The sequence below is a fragment of the Cricetulus griseus genome, chromosome 2 (genome assembly GCF_003668045.3).
Source record: "Cricetulus griseus strain 17A/GY chromosome 2, alternate assembly CriGri-PICRH-1.0, whole genome shotgun sequence".
In the NCBI taxonomy this organism is placed as follows: domain Eukaryota; kingdom Metazoa; phylum Chordata; class Mammalia; order Rodentia; family Cricetidae; genus Cricetulus; species Cricetulus griseus.
The window spans coordinates 294440954-294465750 of record NC_048595.1 but is presented as its reverse complement, the minus strand read 5'-3'; the positions used below and the strand labels follow the sequence as shown (position 1 = coordinate 294465750).

Genomic DNA, 24797 nt, shown 5'->3' with positions numbered 1-24797 from the left:
CGTTAGGGTGGCCGCCAGTCCCAGGGATCTGACCCCACCTTCCGGTCCAGCATAGACCACCCTCTTCCGGTTTGGAGAGCAAACACACCGACTCTTGCTGGGACCCCATGGCTGCGGGCTCGGACGCGGCCGGGCTGGTGGAGCTGGGCTTCGCCGAGGCGGCACCGGCTTGGAGGCTGCGTAGCGAGCAGTTCCCCAGCAAAGTGGGCGGGCGGCCCGCGTGGCTGGGGCTATCGGGGCTGCCGGGACCCGGGGCGCTGACGTGCACGCGCTGCGGCCATCCGCTCACCTTCCTGCTGCAGGTGTACGCGCCGCTGCCCGACCGCGACGACGCCTTCCACCGCAGCCTCTTCCTCTTCTGCTGCCGCGAGCCGCCGTGCTGTGCCGGCCTGCGAGGTGAGCGGCAGGGCCGAGGCGAGCCCCGCGCGTGGGGTGCATGAACCGGTTGGCGTTAGGTGACAGAAGCTGACTTGCAGATTTCCATCCCTTTGCAGTCTGAGTTAACTCCCATTGTTGGGCACGAACTCTAGAGCCAGTGCGTGTCAGATGGGAACTCTTCACTGTTTTATTCCCTCTCCTTAAAAAAAAAAAAAAAAACTCCCCGAAAGCGCAAACCTCACCTTATGAGGTGAAGCACCGAATAAGGCTCAAATGTTTGAATTTTGTTTCACTGAACACCTTTATGCTTTTCGCTTCAGTTTTTCGGAATCAGTTACCAAGGAAAAATGCGTTTTACTCCTACGAGCCTCCTTCTGAGACGGGAGCTTCAGACACTGGAGATTCTGTGCGCCTCCAGCTTAAGTCAGGAGCCCACCTCTGCCGGGTTTGTGGCTGCCTGGGCCCTAAGACGTGCTCTAGGTGCAAGCAGGCACATTACTGCGGGAAGGAGCATCAGACACTGGACTGGCGGCTGGGACACAAGCATGCTTGTGCACAGTCAGGTAAGACATCCCTGTTTTCGTCTCAGTTTCTGATAACGTTGAAATTAGAAAACACAATACTTTAAAAGTTTTAAGAACTGGTAACATGAACACTTTAATACTGGAAGAGCAGTGTTGTTGAGGCTTAGTGATGTAGACAGCTTTTTGTGAGTACTGGCTTTTAGGACTCCCTAACCTAAAATACAACCGGCTATATTAACAGAGAAACGTAGTAGTTAGTAGTAGTCATGCATACATACAGCTTCACCACCTCCCGGTTGACGGCATACACATCCGTGATCTGACCCCCCCCCCCCACACACACACACACTGTCCGGGAATTTGCTTTGTAGACCAAGCTGGCCTTGAATTCACAGGGATCCGCCTGCCTCGAACTCTTAAGTACTGGGATTAAAGGAATGAGCCAATGAATTCTTAATTGTTACTGACTTTGTAGACTGTTATCTCATCACTTTATTTATGCTTGTGGTGTTGGTCTCAAAGGCCTAGTACATTATCCAATACTTTGATAACAGTATCCAATACTTTGACAACAAGTGACTGTATTCACAGTTTGATATTTATTGTACCATTTAATCTTATTTTAGCCTACTGTGTATTTTAAAAGTGTTAATGAGCCAGAGGTGGTGACAACTCTATGTAATCCTAGCTCTCAAGTGCTAGATGCAGGAGGATTTTAAGTTTGAGGCCCATCTGGGCTACATAGTGAGATCCCAACACATAAAAAACTAAGCTTGCCATGTGATATGGGCAGCAACTTTATACATTTAATGGCTAGCATAAGGCTACATAGTAATTATGCTATACCATAGTGACTTGATGTTCAAACTGTGATGAAATGCTTTAGAAATAGGAAAATTTTAGATCATCTTCAAAAATAAATGTTCATTAATGATGTTAATAACTTTCTTGTAGATCATTTAGACCAGACAGCTCCAGACCACAACTTCCTGTTCCCAGAATTTGAAATTGTGACAGAAGCAGAAGGCGAGATTACACCTGATGAGGCTGTGGAAATTAAAGATTATTCTGAAGTCAAAGAAAGCATGGGTAAGGAGTCTGACCAAATATACTTTAGGAAAAACACTTGGGAGAGTAACAGAGAATATCACGGTAGAAGACTGTAGATCAAAACAGTAACTGCATGTATGACAAGAAGTGCTCTTTGTAACCATAAGGTCTGGTTTATAGAAACTAAATTAGAATTTCAGTTTACTGGTTCATTTTTGCCACAAGCATTGAAGAAATGTGAAAATTATTCTGTGGCCCAGTTCATGCTTTGTAACAGGAGTACACAACAAAGAATGGCACTTAGTAAGTCAGGTTTATTCTCAGGAGGAAGCCCACAGAACGCTCAACCAGTAAAATGCCTTGTGTTAAAAGGTAAGGATGCAGGGCTGGAGATATGCCTCAGAGGTTTAGAGCACTTGCTGCTCTTTCCAGGAATCTAGGTTTGGATGCCAATAGAACTGCCTGGATTTGTAACTGTGATGTGTGTATTCATGTGTATACTGCTGCTCATGTTTTTACAAGTGGCAAGTCATGAAAAAGTATTCTTTCAGAAAGGAAGTTAATGAGAGGGATGGTGTGCTCAAGATTTGTGACTGTAGGACCTGGCAGTCATTTATATGAATGAGCATTATATAAGAAGCAATCATAAAAGTAAACAGTTGAATTATGTAACCACTTAATTCTACACGACTTCAAACCAGTGATTTTTCAGTAGATCTCTACATTCAATGAGCATGTCTTTCTTGAAATTTGGAGACAGGTCCTCATATAGGCCAAGCTAGCCCTGAACTCATCCTCTTGCCTCTGCCTCCACCTCCTGAGTGCAAATATTATAGGTGTTATATCATTTTACATCTGACTGCTGTTATTTTATTGAGTAAATTGATGTATTAGGTCTGGGAAAAGAATAATATACAGATTTGCAAAAAGTAGGTCTGAATTTTTATTGGAAGATGCAAGCAACTCACAAATACTTTATCTACAACAAAGATTTAAAAATCCTTAGATTTTTAAAAATCGTTTTAAAATTTTTAGAAATCATTAGGTCATCTTATTTGTAGTTGGTACTACACAGCTATAAAATGATCTGTTTAGAGAGGTAGTTGATTACAGAACTAGGGAGGAAATAAAGAAAGTGGTTATCAGAAATTGAAGATGTCAACAGTTGAGAATTCAGTTATCACACCTTTAATCCTAACACTTTGGAGGCTGAGGCAGGTGGATCTCTGTGAGTTCAAGGCCAGCCTAGTCTACAGGACAGCCAAGGCTATTTCACAGAGAAACCCTGTCTCAAAAAACCACACCCACCCACACCAAGCAAAAGAATTCAGTTGTCAGTGGATTTTAGTGGTACAAATTTACAATCCCAGCTACTCAGGAGGCTTAAGGCAGGAGAGTTCTAAGTCTGGGGCCTTCTAGGGCTACCAAATGAGTTCAAAGTAAGCCTGAATGAAATCTCATCTAGATCTCATGGTGGAGGTTAGAACTCAGTGTAGGGCATTTTGCCCAGCGTGGTGTACCAGGCTCTAGATTTAGTCCCTGGTTCTGAAAAACAGAAACTTAATCATCAAAAATTATAGATAAAATGAAGTGACAGGGGAAATCGAAATTAGCTTTGAACTGATTCTTAGTACTTGACAACTATAGTATTTCTATTTTTGTGGATGTTCAAGATAAGATTTTCAAAATGTTTCTTTGCTGTTACTGTATCCTAGCTGAGAATTGGTTTGGGCTGCAAGGAGAAAGTGGTTGGGAAGGAGACAAGGGATGGGGGGGTGGGAGGCGGTTACCTGTGGAGTATTTTAAGGGCCCCCTAAGTCATTAATGCTTTGCTTCTGAACTTGAGAGAACATCAGTCTGAGGGAATGTACATTCTTTATGCATCCTGGCCATTAATGTCAGTAAGTGTCATTAATTAATTAATGTCTCCCCAATTCATCAAAATTGTGAAATTGAATTTCAGCTTGTTTGACTTGGTATCAAAGTTGTATTCTGACACATGTTACCAACACTAAAGGTTGTATTGGTAGCCACTGGTCTGTTGGACTCCAGGGGTTCAGGTTAGGTAGAGGTCCAAACTGGCTGTGGAACAGGAAATGGCATTTCCTGGCTGTGAATGAATGCAAATGGAGAGATGGTTGAGAAGGAGATTTGAAGTAAGAATTCAGATAGTTTACAGTAGTGATGAGGACTCACATTGCAGAGGGTCATAAGACCATTGCTACAGTTCTGAGCCATCACCCATATTTTAATTTAGAGCCTTAAAGACTAGATCTATAAGGATTACATGTTACCTAGAAATAAGCACTAATGGTACTTGAACAGAGGAAACTAATTAATTAGGTGATTAGCTAGATTCCCCATACATTTGAATTGTTAAATTGTGGGGATTATTCCAGTATTCTATAATTATTGTGTGTGTCTCCTTCCCCCCTCCCCAGGGAGAATACTTGAGGAAGAACTAGATTCCATGGCAAAGCATGAATCCAAGGAAGATCACATTTTCCAAAAGTTTAAATCCAAAATAGCCCTTGAACCAGAGCAGGTAAAATGGGATTTATACCTCTTCATTGTGTTCTCAAAATGACTATAACCCCCATTTTCAGCTTTTAAAACTGATAATTCATATGCCTATAGCATATACATAAATATTTACATACACAGCTATTTAAAAAACATATATTATTAACTTTTCCCCCATTAAGTTACTTTACCATAAACAATGGCTAAAGGAAACTTCCTAAAAATACTGGATCAAATAAGTGCCCAAGATAATAGGAAGCTTTGATCTGGCTTCAACATAACACTAAAATGGTTTTTAGCAATGGTGATACAGGAAAAACACCCTGAAGGTGATTATAGTGAATTTACCCTTTTTAAAACACTTTAGTCAAATATCATGTCGGACTACATTTATATCCCTTTTTAAATAGTTAAGGATCTTGACTATATATGGCCACATTTTGTGTGCAGACTCGTTATTCTTAATTCCTTTGCAGTGTAATAGGACAGATTCTGACATTGTGGGGCCAGTGCTTGTTGAACCAGATGACCTGAGTTTGGTCCTTAGGACCCACACAGTAGAAGTTGTTGACTCTCACAGGTTATCCTCTGACCTCATACTCAGACTTTGACATGACTGCTGCCATATTCATGTGTACACACATGGTGATTTTAATTGTCTTTTAGGTTTAGGGGTGTTGGTAGTGTATAGAAGCACATAGGGATTTTCTCTAAATGATCCTCAGGATCATGGTCCCATTGGAAACTCTTAGATAAGATGTGGTCCTTGTTGATTTTTAGATTCTCAGGTATGGAAGAGGCATTAAACCGCTCTGGATTTCTGGAGAAAATATCCCTCAAGAAAAAGATATTCCAGATTGCTCCTGTGGTGCTAAGAGGACATTTGAATTCCAGGTATGTCCTTAAATAATGACATTTTAGAAAAATGGACCAAAATATGAGCACCCTGCCTTGAAATATTACCCCTATTTTGTCCTCTTCCCAGGTCATGCCCCAGCTGTTGAACTACCTAAAGGCAGACAGACTGGGCAGGAGTGTGGACTGGGGCGTCCTGGCAGTCTTCACCTGTGCTGACAGCTGCAGCCTGGGCATGGGCTACACAGAGGAATTTGTGTGGAAACAGGATGTAACAGACACACCTTGAAAACGATTACATTCTTTTTTTCCTGGTTTTTCAAGATAGGGTTTCTGGCTATCCTGGAACTTGCTTTGCTCCAAGTGCTGGGATTAAAGGTGTACACCACCACCACCCAGTTTATTATTGCTATTTTAAATGTATTCATGTTTTGCCAGCATATGTGTGTACCACATATGTGCCTGGTGCCTCTAGAGGCCAGAAGACGATTTTGAATTTCCCTGGAACTGGAGTTACAGACACTTGTGAGATACTATGTGGGGTGCTGGGAAACCTGGGTCCTCCAACTTATTAAGAGTACTTCCCACTCGTCCAAAGGACCCAAGTTCAGTTTCTAGCACCCACATCAGGAAGCTACCTGTAACACCAGGTCCAGAGGATCTGATGCCCTTTTCTGACCCCTCTGGGTAGCCAGTACATATGTGGCATAACTCACACAGATACATAAAACTTACACATGAGCAAAAAATAAAACCTTAAGAGTATCTGGGAAGGAACCATGTATAGTTCCATCTATAAACCATCCATATTCACAGCATTTCCCCACCTCCAGTTTTATAGTTAAAGAGGTATGTAGGAAAAACCAAAGTAGTCAATACTGTCTGATGCCAGAACAAGGAAAAACTCAACTTCGTAAGACCGAGTAGGATGAAGGAGGAGCCAGTAAAGAAGCAATAGTACCAGGCTTGGCAGGAGCCTGCATTTAAGAAGGTCCTACTTCAGAGCTGGCCTTGAAAAGCCAGGGGACTTATTTATAGAAGACTGAGATCAAACAAGGACCTCCTTTTCCCTCTGCAAATACTGCCTTCACAGGTTAACTTGAGAAAGTGAACAGAGAAGGAAGAACTGGCCCTGGAAGGAACAACCTGACTAAAGGGAGGTCCTGGAGCCATCTTTCAGGTATGGGGTGTTCCATATGGTGCATTGCCAAGCAATTTGCCAAATCTCAAGATGTTAACAGTACTTGCAGTCTTCACCCACTCACAAGTGAATTCCCGACATCAGAGACCCAACAGAGCTTTTATGTCATGTCACCTTAGCATCCTTGTATATCACACTATATTACCATTGACTATCCAGCTATAGCATATCACAGAGTCCTGTCCTGTGAGTTCATACCACATATGTGTACGTTAAGATATACATAGAACCATTTGGAGATTCCTATGGGGGACACGTTATTTACTAAGCTACTTTTAAGGGGAAAATGCTGTTCATTTTTAACTTGAGGCAGCTATGCTAAAGCACTAAGAACCACACAATTAGTGGCGAACATGTAAAAACACACTGACTCAGGAAAAGACTCAGACAGGATATTCAAATGTGGCATCACCTACAAAATTACAGCAAAGCTGTCTACTCAAAATGTCCTACAGAAAGGTCTGAATGCTAAAGACTTTTAAAAGTAAATGCACCAATGTATTTATAAACGGCAAGGGCTGTTATTTAAGGCTATCCCCGGGTGGTGTGGACATGAATGTACCCAGCTAGGCGCTCAACAAACTACATCTGGGGTCAACCTTGGAGACCCCTGGATTCAAGGTTACCTCAGGCCACAAACTGAGTGCCTGATTGGCCTGGGCTTGATATCTCACGATTCCTTCTCACTAAAATTACTATCTTGGTTATTTTTTGTCAGTTTGATATCTGGGAAGGATTCTTGAGAAAATGGCTCAATAAAATTGACCTGTAGATCGCCAGGTGGTGCACGCCTTTAATCCCAGCACTTAGGAGGCAGAGGCAGCCGGTCTGTGAGTTTGAGGCCAGCCTGATCTACACAGAGAAACCCTGTCTTGAAGAAACAAAACAAAATGAACAAAAATGACCTGTAGGCAAGTCTTAGGGAGTACATTCTTGAATGATGTAGGAGAGCCCATTTCAATGTGGGTGGTGCCACCCCTAGGCAGATGGTCCTGGGTTGTATAAGAAAGCAAGCTATGCAGGCCAGTGAGCAGCGTTTTTTTCCTGGTCTTCCCTTGATGATGGAATGCAACTACAAGCTGAAATAAGCCCTAACTAAGACTCCTGCATGTATAATCTATGTACAGTACACTTGACATACCAGCACATGCTAACTTGCCATCCCCTATTAAGGATTCTACTCTGGGGATAGGTCAGTCACAGAGGTCATTCCGTGCAAGCACAAGATCCTGTGTTCTATCACCGGTATGTCAAAAATTAACAATGAGGATAAAAGGATATGCACAATATAGAACTGATAGTTCTATCGATAGAGCTAGTAGTTCATGAGGTTTATGATCCCAGCTACTTGAAAGAGTAAGGCAGAATCACCGACTTTATGGCCACCTGGGCTATAGAACCATAACTTTGTCACCCTGTCTCAAACAAAAACAGGAGAAGAAAAGCGGCTAGGTACATTAAATCCCAGCCATTAAGATGTTAAAATACTAGAAAGAAAACACAAGTTTACTAACCAAAACTACATGCCTAGAACTTACAGTTCAAATGCAATCAACTATTAACAGCAGTAATAAGGGTTCAATAAATAGATTGGAAAAAGGTAAATATAATGAACATTTTTTTCCTTAAAGTGTTATGAAAAAATAAAACAAGAAACCATAATGAAATAATTAACTTTTATGAAATGAAAATGCTCCATATAAAAAGAATTATAAAACTTAAAAAAAAATATATAATCTTGGAGCGAAATCCTGGAAAGATGCCTTTCCAAATAGTTGTCACATTACTAATATCAGTAATGTCTGGGAAGTGCAAGGAAGGGTGCCTTGTATATACTTTTGGGGGTTGGAATATATTATTGATTTGTCAAAACTTAGGACACATAAATGGTTCTAATACATCAATTCCTCTTGTAAAAGTATGCTATAGAAATCTGTGCATACAAGCATACCTGATCCAACACTGTAACAGTGTGCACTGTTATTTAAGTGTGCACAAGGTATTTAAGAGGACATTACATGGCATGTCTTAGAAGTATAACTGATAAACTGCAAAAAATGAAAGTCACAAAAGAACATATGCTTGAGTGTTTTTCCAAAAATGAGATGAAAAGTAACCCCAAAGGACAAAATTAAAAACTTAAAAACAACACACCTGGTGACTTTAACACCCTAGTCTATCAACTCCTCCTACACTTAGTTCTGGGCCAGGATCTACAAATCAGCAAGGCAATAACTCATCCCTAGTCCACAGTTCATTCTCACACTTGTCCTGAGTGACATGGTAACTGGCAAGCATCAAGGACTGAATGAAGCCTTTTCTCCCAACTGTTGGCATTCAATGGAGCTCTTCTCAGTCTTGTTATCTCAGAAAGGTACTCTAGTAACCTCAAGTTCCAGGGACTAATGCCAACTGAAAACAGTCACTTACTAGTGTTCCTGTCATGCCTGCTGCCACCATCAGGTACCGTCAGGTACACTGTAGAGCGCTCAGGCATAATCTAGGTGAAGGGTTAGAAGACATCCACCAATGTGGAGGTTACCTGGGGAAATAGGTAAGGACAGAAAGAAAAAGACTTCTTTCTGATTACACATACTCTAAACTGCAAATGTACTTTTATAATTTAAGAAAAGGGACATAAAATGCTCCTGAAATAACCCAAGGCTTTATAAGTGTCCACCTGGTATTTCATGACAAAAATGTTCTATTGGAGAAGCTAGCTATCTGTGGACAGGGCAGCAGCTTCTATACCTCCCATTCCCATTCCCTTAATAGCCCTCCCATGTCCCTTACTAGCTATGAAACCTTGGATAAGGCTCTGGCAAAGGCTGAAAAAGTAACAAAAGGTAACTAGTTTGGTGAAGATCCCAGACACTGAAGTATCTAGGAAATAGGAGGGTGTTCAATGGGGATTGTAAAATCACTGGTATGTCCATTTTCACTGCAATTGAGAAAAAGGAAAAAAAATGACAAGCAAACAAAACAACGGTCTCAGGTATTATATCTAAAATAAATTTCTTTGACAGTATGATCACATGACTCTTACAAGGTATCATTTGTAACAAAAATCTAACAATTTACAGGCTGCATTTTTTTGTGCAGAGTACTCCAAAGAAAGAAAAGTATGTACATTTGTTTTGATTAATACAACTATTTAGAGTTCTGCAATACTGGGAAGGTGGAATGTATCTGGCACAAAAATAACTCCTAAGAGTTAGAAACTAGAAAACAACACTTTTAAAAAAAGATTTTTACTTTTCTGGTAGAAATATAAAAACTGGCTTATGTGGGAAAAGTTAAAATAAAAAGTCCAATTGTACAGGTGGCTTGAACACTTAAAAGTTCTGTCCCTTAAACCAACAAACTCATCAACAGCAGTGTTTAAAATCTAAATATAAATAAATGGGCAGTGCTGCCCAAGTAGCAGCACAGAGCAAGCGACTCACAGTAATGCTGCAGGGCAATCGATCTCACTGCAGAGGAGGTAACCTTTCAGTGTCCTGCAGTGGGACACACGGTGTCACTTCATGCTGCCACCTGTAACTGAGTGTCCTTCTCACAACTGTACCATGAGCGGTACCAAAACTGACGGGTTTTAAAAAACAAGTGGGTAGGGGAGGCAGGACATGGCAGCCACTATGTGGTCTTCCTGAATCCCTTTAAGATGGGGTAGATGTTTTCAAATGCTTCATAAATTTCTGCTCTAACTTTAGCACCTACAAAGACACATTGGAATAGAAACGAGATGGTTTAAGTAACATTTCTTAAAATAGAAAGTAACATCATTACCTTAAAACAAAGCCACAAATACAGTTCTCTCCATACCCAGTTAAGACAAACAAATGGTATTAAAATAAATGGTGGAGGCCCTTTGTCATAATCCTAGCCTTCCTTTTTTCTTTTTTAAGAGACAGGGTTTCTCTGTATAGCCCTGGCTGTCCTGGAACTTGCTGTGTAGACCAGGCTAGCCTGCCTCTGCCTGCTGAGTACTAGGATTAAGGGCCATGCCCCGCTCTCCAGCTTTTGTTTTTAAAACATTATTTTCTTAGCGTTTAAAGACTTTTAACTCTAGACCAGCATTTCCTCACCAGTTGGTCGCAGGCCAGGATCCACAAGTCAGCAAGCAAGGCAATACCCCCCACCCTCCTAGTATTCGTGTTTCCTCCTTGCCTGCTGCCACAGTCAAACATAGTCTAGCCGCAGGCTACAACTGTAGCAGAACTCTAGTGTTTTCACTCTTCCCCCTTTCTCATGAAGGATGGGAAGCAAAATGTAAACAAAATCTTCCTTACAAGTGGCTAGGCAGTTGTCCCAACACAGAAATCCCATCCTAAATTCTTTCCAAGTTTGGTACTCTATCCCTTTAACTTACCTGTTAATACAACTTTTCCAGAAACAAAAATAAGGAGAACAATCCTGGGTTTGATCATTCTGTAGATTAATCCAGGAAATAATTCTGGCTCATAGCTAGAAAGAAAATGGGAAAACAGTTTAGGAATCACCAGTTTTTTTTTTGTGTGTAAACACAATGAGGCCTTGTGTCAGGAAGTACTGAGTGAACAAGCCAGGTGTCCACAAATAGGACACACAAGAAGGAAACACTTTCACCAAGCAAGAGCCAAATGGCATGGATATGGCTTTCTATGCTGTCCTCACAGAATCTAGATTTTCTATGATAAAAACAAGACTGTATACTCACATTCTCTGACCCTCATTAGGTTCATTTTGGGCAAGTCTAGGGATAGCAGCTTAATCTCACCATGCACTCTTAAGAGTTGATAGTGGCAGTCAACCTTGTAATCATACATCACCTTCCTGAATAGAAATACTCTAACAGGGTGACTTAACCAGAGTGACAAACCATGAGCTTGGAAATGAACCTACTCCCTGATCACATCATCTACCTGAACTGACATTAATGAAATTCTAACCTAGTGATTTCAGGTTTGTTTAATCTGATAAAAGGACCTGTGTGTCTTATGTGTAACCTGGAAAAAAACTCTTTTGGGACAGGTTTATATGAAAAGGAGCAACACTGACTATCTGAAACTCAAAAAGGAATTTCTATGTTAAAAACTGAACCTAATGTGCCAGGTATAAAAGTACCATGTGTAAAGGCCCTGAAGCAAGAGGATTAGGGTAAGTGTGAGGGGGCTGGTGAGCTGATGTGGCCGCAAATAGAAAACAAATAACCGAGGTAAGGGTGAGAAGAAAATGGAAAGGAATAATAAAGGACAGCACATCCCTGCTTGCTCATTTGTATACTTTGCTGGTGTGTTGACAAAAAAGATTCAAACTAGGAGAAAAATGGTAGAAGAAACTACAAATTTATTTATGTAAATGGATTTACTGACTAACAAAATGATAAGGCATACAGAAGTGATCTGAGTCGCTCCAGGGAAGGAGTTTGGGTGTCGGTCACTGAGTGAAAGAGGGCAGCAAAAAGTGCAGTAGCACAATTGCAGAGATACCTTATGTTTACATGGAGCACACTCAACTTGCAACTACATCATAAGCTTAGAAACAGAATGTCTTACATGTACTTCACCCTGAATGATGCCTGAGTAGATAGTAAATGGATTGTTGCTAACACTAATCCCAATATCTCTCAGACCTACCTGCTGAACTGCTGGTGGGTCAGCACAAGGCCTTCCAGCCTTATGGGGAACTTCACATCACAGCTCCCCACCATGTTTTGGATCTTGAAGTCTAAGAACTTAGCTGGAAAGCCCAACTTCTGCACAACTCTAGCGTATTTTCTTGCTGCTAGTCTGGATTGTTCTTCACTAAAGAAAAAAGAAAAAACAGTGAGTATGTACAGAAGCCTAATGGAGTAATTCAGAAGAATAACTTAAATGGAGTCTAAATTAGAAAACTAATTAAACTATCCCTGTGACCTTAACAGAAAGGATAATCTACCAAAACATCAGCCTTGGATTTGCCAGATTACCGACAAGCTCTAGGTTTAAAGGATGTGATGTAGCATGTGATTCAATTATGATCATTGCTTTTACTACATTCTGACCCACAAATATCTACTGAGATGGAAACCTCATTTTTATATATAAAAAAAAAAATACTAAAGCCGGATGGTGGAACACACAGATTTAATCCTACCACTTGGGAGACAGAGGCAGGTGTATCTTGAGGCCAGCCTGGTATACAGAGCAAGTTCCAGGGATACACAGAGAAACCCATTTTTGAAAAACAAAACAACAACAACAACAAAAAACTGAAAAGACTAGTAAAATTTACTACTGACAAATACATAAATTCTATCTTCCTTTACATCAGATCTCCATCCACTCTTAGGACAACATTATTGGATGGAACTGACTTTCCAACTTAGCTTTCACCACAAAAGTAGGATGCAAATACTAAAGTACAGGAAATCAGGGGTAACAAAAATGAGAAGTGGGCATTGATGCTATTCAAAGTGATTAGGATAAACCATTAAAGATAACACATTGAAAGTGTTAGTCCAGGGCTGGAGAGATGGCCCAGTAGTAAAGAGCTGTGGCTGCTCTTCCAGAGGACCTGGGTTCAATTCTCAGCACCCACATGGCAGCTCACACCTGTCTGTATTTCTAGTTTCAGGGGACCCAGCACCTTCACACAGACGTACATGTAGGCAAAACACAAATGTACAGGAAATAAGAATAATATATATATGTTTGGTTCCAAGCATTTGAAAAAAACATGCTAATCCAGCAGGGCGGTGGTGGTGCACTGCTTTAATTTCAGCACTAAGGAGACAGAAGCAAGCAGAATTTTGTGAGTTCTAAACCAGCCTGGTCTACAGAGTAAATTCCAGGACAGCCAGGGCTACAGAGAAAAACCCTGTCTCAAAACAGACAAACAAACAAAAGTGCTAGCCTGATAATAGAAATGATGATATATCCCTTTTCTTTGATAATACATCCACCAGAAACAAAGAATCCCTTAAGAGTACAGTACCTCTTGGCTCCTGTGCACACCATTTTCCCAGAACTGAAAATCAGCGCAGTTGTCCTTGGCTCTCTTATTCTCATGATGACAGCAGCAAACCGCTAAATGGTCAGAAAGAAACATTAGAGTTGCACTTATGGTGACTGATCAGAGTTTCTGTGAAGAAAACTCTGGGTTCTGAGTCAAACTATCTTGGCTACACCAGGTATTCCTATCAATGCATTAAAAGTTTCTTTTAGGCCGGGTGGTGGTGGCAAACGCTTTTAATCCCAGCACTCAGCAGGCAGAGGCAGGCGGATCTCTGGGAGTTCGAGGCCAGCCTCGTCTCCAGAGTGAGTGCCAGGATAGGCTCCAAAGCTACACAGAGAAACCCTGTCTGGGGACACACACACACACACACACACACAAAAAAAAAAAATTTTCTCTGGTGCATGTAAGAAAGTTTTTTTAACATATGCTAGGCTATCAGTCTAAAGTGGCTGGTTCCCTTTCACAAATTCTCATTTCCTTCTTATGTTATGACAGCAGTAATTAACAACTGTATATGCCCTGTACACAAGATGGTCCCAATCTTTCGGATGGAAGAACTTTTGTAATAGCTTTCTGTCACTGAAACAAAATATGCTTAGGAACTGGTACTTTCTCCCTCCTCCCAAATCTTTTTTTTTTTTTTTTTAAGTTCCAGTGTTGTGGCTTGAATGGAAGCGGACCCCATAGACTTATGTATTTGAATGCTAACTAGAGAACAGAACTATTTGAGAAAAATTTAAAAGGAGTAAGAAGTGTGGTCTTGTTGGGTAAAGTGTGCTTTGAGGTCACAAAAGCCCACTCCAGGCAAGTGTCTCTCTCTGCCTGCTGCCTTTAGATCAGAGTGTAAAACTCTCAGCTCCTGCTCCAGTACCAAGCCTGTCTGTTTCTGGTCATGATGATCCTGATTTACCCTCTAAAACTGTAAGCAAGTCCCAATTAAATGCTTTCTTTCTTTCTCTCTTTCTTTTTCTTCTTCTTTTTTTTTTTGGTTTTTCAAGATAAGTACAATACTACTCATTTTGCTGGCATTAAGAAACAAGTGCAATACAAACTTTCTTACCTACAGATTTAGGAATAATTTTCTGTGTAAGTCTGAAATACATGAAAATGGGTCTGACCTTGGGATTATATTCAGCATTTCGGGCACGAAGTGCAATGGTCTTTAGGTCAAGTTTACATCCAAGATTCACCGTGGATACAATATTTCTGCAAGAAATTCGAAAACATAATTACTTAAAATATTTAACTTTTAAACAAAGGCCAGTGGTCTTCAAGTTTACAACCAAATGAATATTATATTCATTTGCTATGAATATATTTCAGCAAGAAATTTGAAAACATAGATTGCTGATCCATTATTTTTCACCAGGCTTTAATAACAACAAAACAAAAAACCCTTGCTGACATTAAATGTTTAAAAAGTGCCACATATAAGATATTCTCACTTAGTATTCAAAATGTACTATGAGGTTGTAACTGCTACTCCCATGTTCAGACAAAGCAGCTGAGCCTCAAGGGACTACACTATTTGTCTTGGGATGCATAGGTTCCCAAGCGGAAGAGCCAGGACTTGGCTGTCTCAAGAGCCATGCCTTGAGCCTTTTAACAACCACCTCACCTTCCTGAGCTCTGAATTAACAGCTCACTGTTAAGTCATTTTAGTGAAAATAGGCAGATGTGGACTTTCTCAGTCTTCCCCAAGTAAGCTTATCTTTTGGAAAAATGGGAATTCAATGTCTTTAGCAAGAGAAGAAAATGTCTGTCTTTTTTCTGTATTTATTACAGTAAGTCATGTTAAATAGAATCGTTAGCAGGCTGAGGACAGAGCTCAGTTTGTAAAGAACTTGACATGCATGAACCCATATGAAAAATCCCAGAGTGATAAGAAAAATCCCAAAGTGATAATGAGTACTTGTAATCCTAGTGCTAAGGAGACAGAGCCAGGCAGATCTCTGAGGCGCTAAAGCTTAGCCAAACTAGCAAATTTCAGGCCAGTAACAGATCCCATCTTAAAAACCAGGGTGGGTAGTGTCCTGAGAAATGGTTCTTCAGATTCTCCTCCAGTATACACAGAGGAAGTGCATGCATACACACAAAATCCATCATTATCCACTTGGGTCTAAAAGACTGTTTCATGCCATTGTATCATATTCTCAAAAGCATTCTATGCAATACAGGGTTTCAGTGTAGCCCTGGCTGTCCTGGAAGTCAGTCTGTAGACCAGGCTGGCTTTGAACTCACAGAGATCCCCCTGCCTCTGGTGCCCAAGTGCATGCTCTGTAGATATGGAAATAAGTGCATGCCATAAGCTGGTTCCAACAGATGATTTTAATCACAAGAACAAACCAGAATGCCCGTGGAGGTCAAAATGGCATGAAAAATTAGTTTGAAGCAGCACAGACAAAGGAGAGCTAACAGGGCTTGATGGGGTTGTCCTTCCGTGTGTATGTTCTCTTATTGGTTGATGAATTAAAAAACACTGTGTGGCTAGTGGCCAGGCTGGAAGGATAGGCGGGGCTATGAAAGGAGAATTCTGGGAAGGGTAGACAGACAGGAATCACCATGTAGCTGCTGAAATGAGAAACAGGTCTGGATATTCTCTAGTAAGTCTAGACCACGTGGAAATACTTAGATTAATAGAAATGGATAAATAATTAAGACAGAACTAGCCAATAGGAAGCCCAAGTCACTGGCCAATAGTTTTATAATTAATATAAGGTCTGTGTGTTTATTTGGAACTCAAGGGCAATCAGACAGCTGTGGAACCAGACTGGTGGGAAAGAACTTTCTGTAACAAGGGCTTGTCTCTCTAAAATATTAAAATCAAAAGTAATTTTAAAATTGCATACAGGCAAGGTATAAGTTTTTGGGTATAGTAGTCGAGGTTCATGATTATATACCACTTAGATTAAAAAATGATCTGGCAACCGGGCGTTGGTGGTGTACACCTTTAATCCCAGCACTTGGGAGGCAGAGGCAGGCAGATCTCTTGAGAGTTCAAGGCCAGCCTGGTCTCCAGAGCGAGTGCCAGGATAGGCTCCAAAGCTACACAGAGAAACCCTGTCTCGGAAAAAAAAAAAAAAAGAAAAGAAAAAGAAAAAATGATCTGGCATGGCTTACAAATGACAATTATATATGTAAAAGGAAAGTCATGTGTAAATAAGAAACATCTGAAAGTAGGAAGATCGGGTTAATAAACACAAACTGAATAGTGTGTTGTCATCTGCAATGAACCCTTTAATCAGGACATAAGCTTCCTTAAAGTAAAGCTGCATACTTCTTACTAAGGAGTATCTAGATTTGGTTGTTTCAGAAGAAAGAAAAAAGCCTGTATCTCCTACCTTTTCACACGTGGGAACTACTTCACTTAGGCAGAAAAATGTATCAAGACAAGAACTGCTATCCTCACTTTGAAAGAGAGACACAAATTCCAAAGATAAAATATAGCCCTCACAGCGAAATTGTAGAAAAATCTGGACTTAAGAACTCTGCTAACATTATGGCCAAGCCTGTGAAAACAACTGCACTGTGACTCAGCCAATTAGCTACAGGGAAATGTCCACAGTATTGATGAAACTCAGTTTTCATTTCAGTGACTCAAACACATAAACACAAGCAATTCCATTTCTAAGGAAAGGTTTTGTTGAGAGCATTGACTGTAGCTTCAATTCCTTGCCAAAAGCCGAGGAAGCTGCAGTGTAACAGAATTACCACTGGGTCACTTCCTTAAGTAAGACTGAAAGCAAATAGTGTAATACCACTGAAAGCTTCCTCTGGTGCAGAGGACAAGGAAAACACACACACACACACACACACACACACACACACACACACACACACACACACACACACACACACACACACACACACACACACACACACACACACACACACACACGTTGGGGGAGGGGAGGAGAGGGCATGAGCAAACAAGGTAAGAGGTACTCACTGCAGCTGTGGTACGATCCCAGAGCTCTCAGAGGCTGGTGTGGCAGGAGTGATAGGGGTCATAGGGGTCATTGGTGAAGGGTACAAGGGGGTGGTGCCTGGCAATGGTGCAGTGGTCAGAGTTTGAGAATGGAAGAGCTGTGGAGTCTGGCCTGAGGCACCCTGTGTGGATTGCTGAGATGTAGATTGCTGTACTGAGGCTGCTGCAGTTGCTACAGACTGCTGCTGCTGCTGCTGTTGCTGCTGCTGCTGCTGTCTTTGTTGCTCTTCCAAAATAGACAGACTATTGGTGTTCTGAATAGGTTGTGGAGTAAGTCCAGTGCCATAAGGCATCATTGGACTAAAGATGGGAATTCCAGGAGTCATGGCACCCTGTGGAAAGCAAAAAGAGAATGCTTAAGACATTAATGTTGAGTAATACAGGTTCTTTTCCTAGTGGAACCCAGGTAAAGTGTAAAACCTGATGCTTGCTGAATATAATAGGTCATTAAATATTGGGAAGAATCTGCTATCCTGAGATGCATCCCTTTTCTTCTGTAGTACTGAATATAGTAGCTGAGCACTTTAGCATCTCTAATCTGTTATTTATGATATACAAGAAAGATGCTTAGCCTCCCAAGCATATCTAGACCATAAGGACAAATCAAAGGTACATGTCCCTTTAAAGTGCTACCCAGTATATGAGGGTTACCCTCTAGCTTAACATGTGACCATTTGGATGATGGATCACAAAGTCACCTAGAGGTTCAAGATGACAAGCTCATGGTATACTCTATGATACTTCAAAGAGCTATTTATTCTACTAAAAACAAAAATCAACAAAGCCTATAAAATACTGTTAACTGCCTTTTCTATAATGCTTCTATGTCTTACAAACATTGTTAGATTTAGTAATTATTTATGTGGAAGTAGAAAGAAAAAATGGCAAAATTTATACTAAATTAGTAACAATTTAGGTTTAATTCTATTGCAAATACACACATACATTTTACATCAAAACATGTTTAATTTTGGAAAGCAGATTTGGTTGTCATCTTGGGCTAGGAAAGTGACTGCGAGAGGGTCTAGAAGGAACCTCCTGAAGCAAATGAAATAAATGTTCTACAGTTCACAAAGATGGAACAGTCTTCTAAATAAACTCCCAAGCAAAGGGGCATTATGCCTATCCACAGCATAAATTTTCACAAAGTAAAACAAGCTTGAGAAACATACAAATCCATGTCCATTACTGGATGGTTAAATTTCACCTTCTCTGTCAGCCCTTCTTGTCCCCCCTTCCTGTTGTTACCTGTGGAGAGGCCAAGCCCTGAGCATAAGGTGGAAGGCTGTTGTTCTGGTCCATGGTTCTCACTGTCTTCAGTACTCAGACTTTTCCTAGAGCATCCTCTGCAAATTCTCTTTTGAAACTCCTTTAATTTTCTGGGTTATCTTCACACACCATGAAACAGTGATGCTGTGCTTGGGGGAAAAATGCTTTAAGTTTAAATAGGTTTCATATTCACACAAAACATACACACACAAAATCTATCCTGGAGAAATATATTTATCTTTCAATCCCAAAAGCCTATTGCTTTTGACATGACTATTTGGGCAAGAAACTGCTCTTGCCTGGACTGTTTGCCTGTATACCGTATATGGTGGACATGCAGTGCCCACAGGAAAGTGACTGCTGAACTGCTGAAACAAAATGGGACAGTCCTGCAGGGTTCCTGCTTCATGGAAATGTCTGCCAATACAGAAGGACAGTTTAAAATTTCCTGTTTCACTGAGAAGTCTGTCAGACACACTATGGCCTATGGGCCGAAGATGGATGTTCCAATGTTATAGAGGAACTTTGGGTGATTGACCAGGCAGTGAGATGTCTCTGTCAATTCTAGAGTTTATATACTATCCTTCTATGGTCTTTGATGGAGTTGAAGACAAATAGTTACAGTTACTGTTTTCCTTAGTTATGATAAAAGATAAGTTACACATAAGACTTTAGACTCACAAAGATAGGATAGATAGAATATTTTCTTTAAATCTTGCTAAATGTTAATGGACTAAATATTGTAACTATAGTTCTTACTTGATAACTGTTTTGTTATATGTAATTTTACCATGTTAAGGATAAAACCCTTTTTATTTAGAAAAGAGGAGATGATGTGGTGATGTCCTTCTGTGTATATGTTTCTCTTATTGGTTGATGAATAAACCAATAAACCTGGTTAGTGGCCAGGTAGAAAGAACTTGTTTTTGGTATGGGGGAACACCTAGAGAAAACTAATTCCTAAGCAAATTGTATTATCAGAGAATACTTTCTTAAGCAGTGTTTATACAGCACTATTAGGTCAATGCTGGTTTTTAAATATTCTCAGTTTTATACCCTTCACAATGTCTCAAGCATAAAGTGCCACAAATATTGAACTGGACACAATAAGCATATTGTGTAATCATTTTTAGCATAGGTAATCATTTTTGTGTTCCAATTTTAATTAAAGACAGATTAAACAATAAATGATACATCAATTTTATAAATACAATATTTATTCTTAACTCCTTAGAACATACTAATGAAAACTATGCCTGGAACTGGGCTTCATAAATCATCATTTTAGTGGCCATATTCAATATGCATATGGAATAAGAGACTATGTAAAGTTTTTTTTTTTTTTTTTTAAATTGGTAATGGTAGTGACAGAACATAGTCTCATAAATGCTAGGCAAATGCCCATCCCCAATTCTTTAAAGACATTTGTTTTAATCAAGTCAGTTCATGCAGACCAATAACTTGCTCAGAGATGCCCTAAGGACTGAATGAATCAACAATGGATGAACAAACTGAATGAGCTATCAATCAAGATGAATCTAATTGCGGGGCAGTGGAGGCACATACTTTTAATCCCAGCACATGGGAGGCAGAGGCAGGCAGATCTGAGTTCCAGGACAGCCAGGGCTACACAGAGAAAATGTGTATATGTATGTGGGGGGGGGAGGGAGAAGGGGGGGAGCGGGAGTGGGTGAATCTATATACACATAGTTAAGTACAGGACAGATATTATTACATTTTTAAAAAAAGGTTTTCATTTTATGTGTATGAGTATTTTGTATGCATGTATATATGCACATCACATGTGTAGTGCCTGCAGAAGTTAGAAAGGGAGTATTGGATTCCCTACAACTGGAGTTTCAGATAGTTGTGAGCTACCTACCATCTAGGTGCTGGGAACCAAACCCAGGTCCTCTATAATAGCAGTAACTCCTCTTAACCACTGAGCTATCTCCCCAGCCCAACAATCAGATCTTATTCTAAACATTTATTATCATCTAAAATTTACAAGTCTTATACTCACGACCCCTGGTCATTTTAAGTATATGCTGACACAGGCCTTCTTCTGATGTTACTAAATCAATCAAAGAATTTCATAATCTCTTTGAGAGGACAGAGGACCCAAAAGATACTCCTACAAACTCATTACTGAGAAGCACTTTTTCCTTTTGTTTTTCAAGACAGGGTTTTTCTGTGTAGTCCTGGCTGTCCTGGAACTCATTTTGTAGACCAGGCTGGCCTTTGAAATCACTGAGATGCACCTTTCTCTGACTCCCAAGTGCTGGGACTAAATCTGGTGCCCTCTTCTGGCCTGCAGGGATACATGCAGACAGAACACTATACATAATAAATCTTAAAAAAAGAAGGCCGGGTGTTAGTGCTGCATGCCTTTAATCCTAGCACTCGGGAGGCAGAGGCAGATCTCTGTGAGTTTGAGAGTGAGTGCCAGGATAGGCTCCAAAGCTTACACAGAGAAACCCTGTCTCGAAAACCAAAAAAAAAAAAAAAGAGAGAGATGCCTGTTTCTGAGAGATACTAGACATACAAGAGATACTAAATTTACAAGAAAATTACACTTTTTCTGATATCATCAGAAAATGTTATTATTCTGTAACAGAAGTGCTCCAGATACAAAGATAAAGATGAAGAGGATACAGTCCTTGTCAATATTAAAAAAAAATACAAATAACTGTAAAAAAATTAGCAAGCACTAAAATCACAGTTATTTACTAAGTAAGGCAAGATGCAAGAAACTAAAACCAGCATTCATGTCTTCAAATCTTTTCAATTAGGACTAGGCCTGGCATGCAGTGCATAACCATGAATGAATGCTATGGAAGAAAGAATGCAAACTAAAGTCAAGAGGCTGGAGAGCAGTTAGGAGCAATGTTGTTTTTCAGAAGGCCTAGGTTTGATTCCTAGCACCCACATGGCTGCTCACAACTAGCTGTAAATCCAGTCCCAGGCAACCAGTGCTCTCTGTCTTCCATGGACCCCAGGTATGCATGTGGTATACAAGCAGACATACAGGCAAAACATTCACATACATAAAGTTACGTACCGTTTGAGAGGCCAGATCTTTCACAAGCCAGGAGCAATTTAACACGGATCTAGCATGAGGAACAAAAATGTACGAATCAGCACACACAAAAAGTTAAAGTAAGACAAAGGCTAATATAATAGAGCATCCAGTATGTAAGTGACAGGCTTAGTATGGAAAGTCTCTACAAGAGATGACAAGCAACTATAGGAGGGTTACATAATTCGGAGTGTAAGATGTTATTACACAGGCAATGGGATTTCTTTCTTTTTTTTAATCTTTTGAGCAACGGTTTCTCTGTGTAGCTCTGTAGATCAGGCTGGCCTCTAACTCAGAGATCCGCTTGCCTCTGCCTCCCGAGTGCTGGGATCAAAGGCGTGCGCCACCACCTCTCTGCTGGGATGGGATAAATCTGAGAAAATTCAATTTCAGAGGTCACCGCTATAGTTGAGCGAAAAAGATAACGATGATTGGATGTAATTATAACCAGAGATTTACCCAGATCATTTCGTGCAAATCAAGTTTACCGAACCGGCTGATTATATGTAAGGCGGAAATTGGCAGAAGGCTACGCTACGCAGAGGTCACATCTCACACCTGCAGGCGATGTAAACCATCTTTCCTCACTTGTATCACAAACTCGAAAATAATCACTACACTAACTTATTCTTAGCCGGTTTTTTCAGGGTCTTCATCTTTTAGGAAACGCAGCCATCAAACTGAGTATCTGAGAAACAATTCTGCCGTCTTCACGCGCCTGCCTAACCCAGTACTGCTGTCTCTTCTCAGAAAAGTCTAACCCAGGGTTTCGGGAAAAACCACCCGCTAACCGGAGCCCAGAGACGGGAGAGCGAGCAAACCAAGCGGGGATCTCTGTCGTGCTCGAATCTCAGGCTGCTGCTGACGAGATGAGTTTAAGAGTCTCCAAACCGCTCCCTAACACAACTACCCTTACGGGGGAGCGGCCCCAGGCCTGGGTAAAAACCCGTCTTCTAATGGGGGGGGGGAGGAGCAGCCGAGGCGCGCGGTGCCGCCCGGTGCCAGTCCCTCAGGGAGGCTCACACTCGGCGCTGGGTTTGGAGGACCCCGCCGAAGCGGTGGCCCGGCGACTGGTACTTGCCGGCCGAGCTGCCGCGGCGCGCGCGGGGGACCGTTCCCCGCCGGGCCGCGCGCCCCACGCCCGCGTCTCCGCCGGCAGTCTCCGGGATGCCCGCCGCACAGGTCGCCTTGGTCAAGGCCCTCGGAGCAGAGGGAAAAAAGCCGAACGACCGTTACCTGGGCGCTGCGGAGAAAAAAATGACGCGACCGCAGAGAGAGAGCCAGCCAGCCAGCCAGCCAAACCGCCAGCAGCTACCCGCCACCGCTCCCGGACTCGACCCCGCCGAGGCCCGACGCACATCTGATGCCGTCACTTCCGGCAGTTGCGCTTTTTGACTGAAGCCCGGCACGGGCGGCGGATCCCTGGCTAAGGAAATGAGGGGGCGGGGCTCCCCAGAAGTTCCGGGGCGAGGATGGGGCTGGGGCGGGGCCCCCTGGACAACTCTTCCCGACCGGTTCTCGTTAGAGGCTGCAAACTTGGAGGGTGCAGAGGTGACTGTTGGGGATGTACGATAGGGGTGAAACTCAAGCAAGCGATCTGTCAATGAGCTACATCCTTGGCCTCCCATGGGTGTTGTTGTTTTGAAAAAGGGTTTCTCTGTGTAGCCTTGGCTGTCCTGGGACTCGTTCTGTAGATCAGGCTGGCCTCGAACTCAGATCCTCCTGCCTCTGCCGCCGGAGCGAGGGGATTAAGGGCGTAGGCTACCACGCCCTGCCAGTCGAATAGGATTTTGCACTTACAGTGTTACCCTCGGCAAGCTCCCTACATCCTCCACTTAACGCCATAAAGCTGAATGGTAGTAGCAGCTGCCTCCTAGAAATTTGTGATTTCAATGACACGAATAGCATACCCTCAGTGAAAGTTAACTGGTATCTGAAGAACGACAACGACACAGGGGAGGTGGAGTCACAAATTCATTTACATTTTAGCTCAGCGACGAACAGCTGACTTCTGGGCTGTTCCAAGAAAACAGCAGTTGTCTCTTAGGTTGCTTCTTAACGTTTGATTGAATTCCAGCGTATCTTGATTTCTTCTTGATATGGTTCACCTAGGCAGAAAGGAAGTTCTGCTTATTCCCTTTCCCTTGGATTTAGCACTATCAACGAGGTGATAAGCTCCTTTAGGTTAGGGGTGTGTGTGAGAGATGGATATTACCTGTGTGTGTTATGTGCCTAGGGTGTTGACCTCTGCATGGATTCTAATAAGTACAATAGTATTGGTTACCTATTTTCTTCTAAATGAAACATTCTCTCTTGGAAGAATAGTGAACCTTAAGACATTAAGAAAACTTAACAAAGGCCTGACAAGAGGCAACTTAAGAGAAGGAGGTTCCTTTTGGCATACGGCTTGAGGGGTACAGTCCACCATGGGGAAGCCTGACGTCTGGAGAAGGGGGGAGTCACACTGCATCCGCAGACCGGAAGTCTAAGGAGATGAATGTTAGTTTGCTTTCTTTCTTTTTTTCCCCCTCCTTTTTGTTCAGAAAGCCAGGCAATGGGATGGTGCCACCTATATTTAGGGTGGGTTTTCCCTTCTCAGCTACACTGTCCTGAAATCACCTGCATAAGCATGCCCGCGAGGTTTTACTAGGTGATTCTAGATTCTGTCAAGTTAATACGATCCATCAGGCTCTGGCTGGCGAAACCTAGTATCGCTTCCTGGATCGCGTGGCTGCGTATACCACACAGCTGACCATGCATCTTGACCACTAGGACTTGAACATAGCAGGAGCTGCAACTCCTCAAATGCCACTTCACCAATGTGACAATCGGAGCTGTCATTGCTCTGCAACTAGTTTTTGTTTTTTTGTTTGTTTTTGGTATGGCCATGAGTGAATCGAATGTTTTCTTGGGGTTGGAAAACAGGTCTCCTGGAATTAATTGGTGGACCCC

The 24797-nt window shown here is 41.7% G+C and overlaps 2 protein-coding genes across 4 annotated transcripts; one reads left to right on the top strand and one right to left on the bottom strand.

The window, feature by feature from the left end:
* On the top strand, positions 1 to 7238 carry Pdcd2 (programmed cell death 2). Its single transcript, XM_027401193.2, has 6 exons — positions 1 to 396; positions 699 to 941; positions 1857 to 1991; positions 4394 to 4497; positions 5256 to 5369; positions 5461 to 7238. The coding sequence occupies exons 1-6, from the start codon at positions 108 to 110 to the stop codon at positions 5617 to 5619; spliced, it is 1044 nt and encodes a 347-aa protein (XP_027256994.1). The 5' UTR covers positions 1 to 107; the 3' UTR covers positions 5620 to 7238.
* Positions 2247 to 23221, bottom strand: Tbp (TATA-box binding protein). 3 transcript variants are annotated; one of them, XM_027401194.2, is made up of 9 exons: positions 23082 to 23221; positions 21828 to 21876; positions 18746 to 18915; positions 17459 to 17829; positions 14628 to 14715; positions 13489 to 13580; positions 12150 to 12317; positions 10904 to 10998; positions 2247 to 4062 (listed from the first exon to the last, which is right to left on the bottom strand). In XM_027401194.2, exons 3-9 carry the CDS (start codon positions 18797 to 18799, stop codon positions 3932 to 3934), a joined length of 999 nt encoding a protein of 332 aa, XP_027256995.1. In that variant the 5' UTR covers positions 18800 to 18915; positions 21828 to 21876; positions 23082 to 23221; the 3' UTR covers positions 2247 to 3931. The 3 variants fall into 3 exon arrangements, with proteins under 3 accessions (XP_027256995.1, XP_027256996.1, XP_027256997.1); XM_027401195.2 differs by having other exon boundaries at positions 18746 to 18910; XM_027401196.2 differs by lacking the exon at positions 2247 to 4062 and adding an exon at positions 9523 to 10247 and having other exon boundaries at positions 23082 to 23220.
* Between the last annotated feature and the right edge of the window lie 1576 nt (positions 23222 to 24797).